Source organism: Microtus ochrogaster, chromosome 22 (genome assembly GCF_000317375.1).
Source record: "Microtus ochrogaster isolate Prairie Vole_2 chromosome 22, MicOch1.0, whole genome shotgun sequence".
In the NCBI taxonomy this organism is placed as follows: domain Eukaryota; kingdom Metazoa; phylum Chordata; class Mammalia; order Rodentia; family Cricetidae; genus Microtus; species Microtus ochrogaster.
In genome coordinates this window covers 8762618-8772284 of record NC_022023.1, presented here as the reverse complement: position 1 = coordinate 8772284, position 9667 = coordinate 8762618, and the positions used below count along the sequence as shown (strand labels likewise).

The window sequence follows — 9667 nt, the reverse complement described above, 5'->3', positions numbered from 1 at the left end:
TAGATAGATAGATAGATAGATAGATAGATAGATAGATAGATAGATAGATAGATAGATAGATAGATAGATAGATAGATAGATAGATCTTTTAAAAAAAAGTAGAGCGAACTCTACTAAATGAAACTAAAGGAAAATGCGGTTACTTTGCCTCTGCCCTCCCAACATGTCAAACTTATATATGTTTTCCTTGTTGGGAAATATTATTTTCAGGAGTGTGACTTTTGTTTACGCTGCATTTGTTTAACTCTGCGAAGCTGTGTTACCCTGCCTGTCTAAAACACCTGATGGTCCTAATAAAGAGCTGAACATCAATAGCAAGGCAGGAGCAAGGATGGGCAGGGCTGGCAGGCAGAGAGGATAAATAGAAAGAGAAATGAGGAAGGAGAGCGAGAGAACAAGGAGAAGGGACCAGCCACCCGGCTACACAGCAAGCCATGGAGAAAGAAGCAAAGAAAGATATACCGAAATAGAGAAAGATAAAAGCCCAGAGGCATAAGACAAGCTGGCCAGAAACAAACCAAACAAAGGCCGGGCATTCATAACTAAGACTAAGCCTCTGTATATGGTTTATTTGGGAGCTGGGTAGTAGGCCCCTCAAAAAGTCAAAAGAGCAAAAGAACAACCAACAACATTTCCTTATTTACATTGGGTTTGTTTCAGTCTTACTCACTAATTGATAAGTCTTTATTGAACATCTATTATAAATACAGCACAGTTCTCCACTTTAAAAATACAATATTAAACAAACAAAAATTCCTACCCTTACATTTACCTTCTATATGCCATGATCCTACTATATACAATAATGTTCCCATACCTGCTAGCCTTATAATTAAATTTCCCCAAAACAGTGGTTTTGTCTATCTGTCTGTCAGTCTAGCCTTGAACTCTATGGCAGCACAGTTTGGCTCTGAATTCCTAGCTGATGACCCTGTCTCCCTGACATTTTCCATCTTTCTATTACGATGGAATTTATTTTGTATTACATTTATTTACTTATTTGGGGGAGGGCACATGTCATATCACAGCGGAGGACATCAGAGAAGAACGTGCAGGCATTGGTCTTCCCCTTCCATCATGGGGTCTCAGGGACGAAGTCAGGTCCTGAGCCTTTGCCAGCTGAGCCACCTTGCCCACTCTCTTGGTCATCTCTACTGCTAACCGTTTTCCCCAGAAGCTACGTTTCAGCAGAAGAATCTCACTCGTGTGTACATACCGTATTATTGCAAAACCAGGTGATGTCCCCTTCGTTCCCGGTGTACAACAGTATTGACCCGCCGTTTGTCCGCCAGTGTTGATCAGCTATTAGGTACCGCTGTTTAAAAGTTCTCGTGTCGGAGAATCCGAAGTGGTCGACCTATGATGGAAACAAAGCAGGCAAGACAGATGTCAAGGAAAAGTAATTCGAATTAACATGCAGGCGACTCATCCTTCTACTGAAATCAACCTATACAAAAAAAAAAATCAAAAGAAAATTCAAAGTTCACTTGCTCTTATTAATACTAAGTCATTTTGAAATTACTGTGCTTATGTACTAAGATAAAACAGTATTTGTTATGGTGGTCAAGATTTTCAGTTAAAAGAAAAGATATAATTACAAAATCAAGTAGTTACTTAAAAACATAATGTAATTATAAATTTTTAATTATTTGCTTTATCTGATTAATATCAATGGAGAAATAAAAACTGTATATAGTGTTATATATAGTGCTACAACATAATCTGAAATATGTATATATTTTAGAGTGGATAATCTGAACATAAGTGTCACTTTTCATACTTACCTTTTTAGTATGGTAAGGACATAATCAATGTCTCAATACTTTTCAAATCGCCAACACATCATATTAGTTTTCGAAATGCCTTACTATCTGAATTTTCGTTATTCAAACTTTTAATATAAAAGTCAAGGACTAGGGCTGGAGAGATGGCTCAGAGGTTAAGAGCACTGACTGCTCTTCCAGAAGTCCTGAGTTCAATTCCCAGCAACCACATGGTGGCTCACGGCCATCTATACAATGAGATCTGGCGCCCTCTTCTGGCATGCAAGCATACATGGAACGCATATTGTATACATAAATAAATAATTTTTTAAAAAAAGTCAAGGACTAATTAAACCACCGAAAAGATCTGTGAACTGAAGATACCAATACTAACAGATATTCTAAATGTTGGGATTTGATGTGTAATACAGCTTCTAAGAAAAGGAGCCAATAAAGGAACTAAGGCTTGTTACCAAAGCGACTGATGGACATCCGGGACAGAGAAATTACAAGGCAGGTCTATGCATCCTACTGCACAATGGCTCAAAGACATGCTTACCAACAACGGAGTTGAATTAATAGATGAAGGAGCCAGAGACAAGGAGCCATTTATTATTGGCTCACATTCTAATAAGCTTAGCATGAAACAAATTGACCACAAAAGAATAAAGGTTGTAAACTGCTTGAAACATTCAATTCATGAAAATCAATAGTATATGTGCTGGGTGCTTTTGAGTGTCAACTTGCTGCAAGCTAGAGTCTTCAGGGGAAGGAGCCTCAGCTGAGGAAATGCTTCCTTGGGATTCAGCTGTAAATTTTCACATTTAGTGGTGCTATCTCTGGGCCGCTGGTCCTGGGTTCTATAAGAAAGCAGACTGAGGAAGACAGGGGAAGCAAACCAGTAAGCAGCTCCCTTCCATGGCCTCTGCATCAGCTCCTGCCTCCAGGATCCTGCCCTGTTTGAGTTCCTGTCCTGACTTCCTTCAGTGATGAACAGCAATGCAGAAGTATAAGCCTAATAAGCCCTTCCTCCCCAACTTGCTCTTTGGTCCTGGTGTCTCATCGCACCAATAGAAACCCTAACTAAGAGAGCATATAAGAAAACAATTTTAAGCTGGGCAGTGGTGGCACACCCCAACACCAGCATTCAGGAGGCAGAGGCAGGCGGCTCTCTAGGAGTTCAAAACCAGCCTGGTCTACAAAGCGAGTTCCAGGACAGGCTCCAAAGCTACACAGAGAAACCCTATCTTGAAGCCCCCCACCAAAAGAAAAGAAAGAAAAGAAAAAAATTTATACAAGAAAAAAGTTCACTTGCTGACATGTAAGGCATCCATTGGGCTACCATAAATTAATTCCTTACTTTGAAACTGAAAATATGTGGTTAAAAATTCCATAGTAAAGCTGCCTTTCTGATATAATTGTCCTTCAGGGTACCAAACTGTCCCAACTGATGATGAAGAAGAGCTATTAATTAAAAATTCATGCAGAAAGATGACTATGTTAGAGACATGATAGTTCTGCAAAGTTACTGATTCAGGCAAGAGTTATTAATGGCATTTAAAAACAGCAGAAAACTAATTTTCATACGTGTAACAACGGTATCAGAAACAACATTCTTGTCACCGGGGCTATCTATCATCACCTTAATCTAATGATCAATATTGACATCACGGGTGGCCAGACAGGCAGGGCATCTATGCCTTCTCATGCAGACAACATAAAATATATAGCATGTATGATTCATTCTTGTCAAAAGCTTCCATTTTATCTTAATCCTGACTTCAGATTTACTCCAAAAGAGAATATACAGATGGTGGCAGAGGAAACTGAAGTCTCTTAAAGGCAATCGGGCAGATCTGAGTGTGGGACATTTTACAGGGCAATGGATAGCCAGAGGACTGCTTTAGAAAAGAAAAGGCCCCTACCCTGGAACATGCGAACCAGCTGTGGCTAGGATTGCAGCAATAGCTACCCCAGAAAGGTGTCCCCCAACAGTGGTGGATCCCCACAAGAGTCAAAGAGTAAAACACGACCAACAGCCGAACTTTGGGTATATCTTTAAGGTTTTATTTTTTTGCCTTTTGAAATTGTGAGCTACCACTGAATTAAGATGGTAACATTCACACACAACTACAAGAAAGAGCTGTACTAGAGCTTTTAGGATGGTGGAGGCTGAATACCTCCGTGACTTGAGGGGACAATATTAAGGATGTTGTGCCACGTCTGAAGCACACTAATCCCAAGAGGGAATACTCAAGATGGGCAAGAGATAACGAATTACAAGAATTATTCTTACAGTCCCAACAATTCCCTTTTTTCCCTTAAGTGTTAAGCCAGAAATATGCTATGAAATGTGCTTTTCACAACATGACTTTCCGGCGTCCTCCTGGCTCCTTCTCACCATCAGGAACATGAGCTGCAGCTTTGAGACTGTTTCCAGAACCCAGTGCTCACAGGCACACAGGACAGTGCGCCCTCTGCCGTCCAGACTGAGACCCACAGGTCCCTTTCTAAGGCCTACAGTGGGCACTTGAGAAATCACAGCGTGAAAGGGCTGCAGAAGCAATGCGACCTGCCCTGCTCTAAGCAAGCTGAGCTCAAAGGGCTCAAATGCTGTGCCCGGGGTCAACGGAGGTGGAACTTCGAACCGTTTCTACAATTTGCCTTAACAAAAGTAGGTTGTATGCCACGAAAGCCTCACGGGCATGACCTGAAAAAGGAAGCACATCTCTGGTCACACACGGTAGCTCTTTCTAAAATACAGTAAAAAAGAAAAATTCAAGAGATGCTTCCTGCCTCACCGTGTGGAGATGTGGAAAGGATCTGCAAGCAGGGAAGGCAAGAGGGAATGAGGACTTCCTCTAAGTAAGATCAGTGGGGCAACAATGCATGTTTGCATTTTTATTTTTTTTTAATATTTATTTATTATGTATACAATATTCTGTGTGTATGCCTTAAGGCCAGAAGAGGGCTCCAGACCTCTTTACAGATGGTTGTGAGCCACCATGTGGTTGCTGGGAATTGAACTCAGGACCTTTGGAAGAGCAGGCAATGCTCTTAACCACTGAGCCATCTCTCCAGCCCATGTTTGCATTTTTAAATTTGCTCAAGAGTAAAGCATCCTTCCAGAAATATATCAAATCTACTAAGCACAGTTGGGTGACAATTTGGGAGCAGTGAGGATGGAAAAGACACAGAGCACCTGTTTCCTGCTATCGATCACCTGGCCATCTCTAATCAACTGTGGATATTTTCATAAAATCTTATTATACTTTCCAGCCTCCGTCCCGGACCCTGCAGCCTCCGCGATGTTGATGCTCAAGAAGAACCGGATTGCCATCTATGAGCTCCTTTTTAAGGAAGGAGTGATGGTTGCCAAGAAGGATGTCCATATGCCCAAACACCCGGAGCTGGCAGACAAGAAAGTGCCCAACTTTCATGTCATGAAGGCCATGCAGTCTCTGAAGTCTCGAGGCTACGTGAAGGAGCAGTTTGCCTGGAGACACTTCTATTGGTACCTTACGAATGAGGGCATCCAGTATCTCCGCGATTATCTCCACCTACCTCCGGAGATCGTGCCTGACACCCTGCGCCGCAACCGTCCCGAAACTGGCAGGCCTTAGCCCAAAGGGCCAGAGGGTGAGCGCCTGGCAAGATTCACAAGAGGGGAGGCGGACAGAGACACCTACAGAAGGAGTGCTGTGCCCCCTGGTGCTGACAAGAAAGCCGGGGCTGGCTCAGCCACCGAGTTCCAGTTTAGAGGAGGCTTTGGTCGTGGACGTGGTCAGCCACCACAGTGAGCTTGAAGACTGTTGTTTGGAATAAACTTTAAAAAAAAGTGGGGAAAAAAATCTTATTATAGGATGACGAGCCTCAGAGAGGTCACAAAATTTCTAAATAACACAATTCTTTTTTCGTGCTCTGACAAACACTGCTTCCTAAGTTCTTTGTGTTTTTTTCATAACATGCAGTTAGTGATAGGCAGGGCTGACAACAAGCTTCAGGCCTCACCAGGAGCCACTCAAGAATCCTCCTCTAAATCTGTGGATACAACCAGAAGCCATTTGCTAAGTTACATCCCAAAAGTACAAGGAATGTTGGTTCTTCTGCTGACCTTGATGATAATCATTGCTACAGTGCTATATTTAACTAAACTAGGTCAAATGATTTTAAAAAAAAAAAAATCAAACTCTTTCTCCATGGCCTTTCATTTTAGGAACTCACCATATGGTGGTTTTATTTAGGAACTCAGACATGCAATAGTAGCTAGCAGAAATTTTGTTAAAGATATTAGAAGATATCCTCAGAGATAAATATGACAAAAAAGAAAAACCAGACTCACTTCCAATGAGTCAATAGGCCTTGAGGAAGGGCTCTCTTCTGTGCAACCCTAATCCAGAATATGGAAATGAAGACCTTTTCTCTCCACTTAGATGTGTGTGTTGTGGGTAGGTTAGAGATCATGGCATTATTCTGTTAGCTTCTAAAACGGGGTATGACAATGTTCCCAAGCACATTTGATTCCTGAAGGGAAGGACATCTTCAAATAGAAAGAGCACAAGTTCTCAAAGAAGGAGCCACACCTAAGAATGGCCAGGAAATAAATACAGGCAGGCCCTGTGGCCGTACCTGGAGAAGCCTGTGTATCCGGGGTCAATCCCGAACCGCAAGCGCTGGCATTCCCAGAGCTAGACCAAGAATGGAGAGCAATGCCACGTCTTGTGGATGACATTATTGTTGGATACGACTCTCTATTTAGTTCCACTTTATTATGTCAATGATTTCAAAACCTGGTTAAACACTCTACATTTATTTGTCTCTACAGCAGGAAGTCAGGAAGCACTGGAAACTGAATGTAGCTGAATTCAGGGGCAACAGTTTTCCTGGATGGCAATGTGACAGCAGAGAGATGATGGCAAGAGGAAGATGAATCTTACAAACAGGAATTATTCCTCCCTCCACCTCACTGCTAATCCCCAGCGGTCCCGCTTCCACCCTTTGTTTTGGTGTCGGGGTAAAGACTTAATGCATGAGCCAGGCGGTGGTGGTGCACGCCTTTAATCCCAGCACTCGGGAGGCAGAGGCAGGAGGATCTCTGTGAGTTCGAGGCCAGCCTGGTCTACAAGAGCTAGTTCCAGGACAGGAACCAAAAGCTACAGAGAAACCCTGTCTCGAAAAATTCAAAAAAAAAAAAAAAAGACTTAATGCATGCTTAGCACACACACACACTACAAAACCCTGTATCCTAGAGATCACAAGGATGGATGGGGGTCACTTCCTCAGCTCTTCTTCAAATGCAACAACAGCCTACTCTTTTTCAAAATAAATTGAGATTTATCTTAGGTGTATGAGTATCTATCTGAATGTATGCCTGTATACCATGTGAGTGCAGTGACCAGGGATGCCAGAAGACTCCTGGGACTGGACTTTTAGATCATTGAGTCCTGAGGAACCATGTGTGGCTGAGATTTGAACCCTGGTCCTCTAGAAGGGCAGTCAGTACTCTTACCCACTGAGTCACCTCTCCAACCCTGTGACACCTATTCTTGACACACTTTTGTCTATAATAAACAGGAGAGACATAGCAATCCCTTCCTTCTATTTCTTCACATGTTCTTTTTATATAAATAAAATATTATGGGAAGACAAAAAAGGCAGGTAAAAGGAAGACAAAAATAGTCATCCATCATAGGAGTAGTTTTTAAAAACACGGGTGGGATTCAGTTTCTTGTACTGAACTGTCAGTTTGGAAGGCAAGAGGAAGTAGACTGGAGACTGTTTTGCCTTCACGGCATTTTGGCAACTTAGAATGGCAAGAGCTACCACAATACCTTTCTGTAAAACGGTACTTCATAAATAACAAAATGCAGTTCTAAAGCAGAAGCTCATCATGTTTCTAAGTAGGAGGTTCCTTTGCTAGCAGTAAAATTTTGTCTAATAAAAATTAAACTATGAAATTTCCTTTTATTTATTCTTTAACTGGCAAGGCCATTTTTTTATTTTAATGTTTTTACTTTTTTGTGTGTCTGAGAAAGACAAGTCTCACTACATATCACAGGCTAGTCTCAAACTCATGGTCCCCTGTTTCTGCCTCTTGACTGCTGGCATTATGAGCAGCCATGACACTCACTTTTAGTTTTTCATAGATGTTATATTCTGGTATCCAATATCAGAGAAAATATGAGAAGCTATTATAAATTTAACAGTGTTGTAAGTAGCATCTACTTATGGTTGAGGAAAGTGTATTTTCCCGTTTGGTAGGACTACAGATTCAATCGCTCCCCAATAACTCTGAAGAGCCCAGTAACTTTCCTTTGGCCAGAAGCCCAATCATTTTCCAATTTGCCAAAATGTTATGAAATTAAAAACTTTATGCTCTACTGCTAAAACAGGTGGAGACCTCCCACTCTTAGAATGCCTCAGATATTCCTCCGCACGTGCGCGCGTGTGCGTGTGTGTGTGTGTGGGTGTGTGTGTGTGATTGCACAATGGGTAATGGTTTCATTTAAAGATTCTGTGGTCTAGAGGAGCACAACATGATTGATAACCCACAGGCCTCAGGGAGCTTTGTATCACTACAGCTCTCAGATGAAAATATCACTGTACTGATTAGACACACAGGAATGTAGGAGAGCACAGTAAGTTTAAACTAGATCATGCATACAGGACAAGATGGAAACTTAGACCTCTCTTAAGTACGGAACTACATGTTGCAAGTATGCCAACTCTTTTCCATCTCCTCTGCTCTGGTCTTCCTCCTCCTGTTGCTTCTTCTTCTATTTTTAAAGACAAAGTTTCTCTCACTCTGCAACCCAGGTTGGCCAAAAGCTTGAGAACATCTTGTCCCAGTCTCCTGACTGCTAGGATTACAGACACCATAATGCCCAGCCTAAATTTTTCTTGCCTTTTTTTTTTTTTTTGTTTTTTTTTTTTTGGGTTTTTTTTTTTTTTTTTTTTTTTGGTTTTTCGAGACAGGGTTTCTCTGTGGCTTTGGAGCCTGTCCTGGAACTAGCTCTGTAGACCAGGCTGGTCTCGAACTCACAGAGATCCGCCTGCCTCTGCCTCCCGAGTGCTGGAATTAAAGGCGTGTGCCACCACCGCCCAGCTTTCTTGCCTTTCTTAAACACATATTCATATCACTGAAATCTGGCAATTGGTCCCCTTTTAACTTTGTTTCTCGTGTTTGTTTGCTCTGTGACTTACACTGGTCTGCTACTCACTATGTAGCCCAGGCAGGCCTATGAACTCAGAGGTCCTCCTCAGTGTTGGGATAAGAAGGTGTGCCACCATAGTTGGCTCTGTTTCCCCTCACTTTAATGACAGAGGTAAAATGTTGGAAGTCAGGATAGTGGTTATCATTGCAAGGGGCAAGTGACTCAAAAGAGAATTAAGTAGTTCCAGAATTAGAATGAGACACGCTTCCATGGTAAATAAAATAAACTCATAAATAGATTTTTAAAAATTCAGAATTAAGGACTGGAGAGATGGCTGAATGGTTAAGAGTATTTGCTGCTCTTTTAAAGGACCCAAGTTCAATTCCCAGTACCGACATGTTGGCCCACAACCCCCCCCCCCATAACTCTAGTTCTAGCATATGTGACATAATCTTCTGATATCCACGGACATCAGGCACATATATGGCACACATACATCCATTTAGGCACTGCACTCATGCACATAAAAATCAAAAAATAAATCCTTAAAATTCTTCAAAATCTCATGAAATCATACAGCATTACATCTTTCTTTCACGTAAAATATTTATTTTTGGAAATGGTTCAATCAATGCTCACTAAACAACGACCTGAAGGAAAGAACTTAGTAAGACCCTATTGAGAATTTGGCAAAGGTGATGGAGGCGCTAACAAGCACACCATAACAAGGTCGAGTCCTGTGTCTGGAAT

At 41.7% G+C, this 9667-nt stretch overlaps 1 protein-coding gene and 1 pseudogene across 1 annotated transcript in view; one reads left to right on the top strand and one right to left on the bottom strand.

Moving 5' to 3' along the window:
- The window catches only part of Prcp (prolylcarboxypeptidase), a 47159-nt gene that overhangs the window by 16700 nt on the left and 20792 nt on the right, over positions 1–9667 (bottom strand). The window contains exon 2 of the mRNA XM_005357604.2: positions 1217–1357. Within this exon, the coding sequence (XP_005357661.1) occupies positions 1217–1357 (141 nt within the window). The remainder of the gene's footprint in view (positions 1–1216; positions 1358–9667) is intronic.
- Positions 5051–5595, top strand: LOC101982881 (annotated as a pseudogene).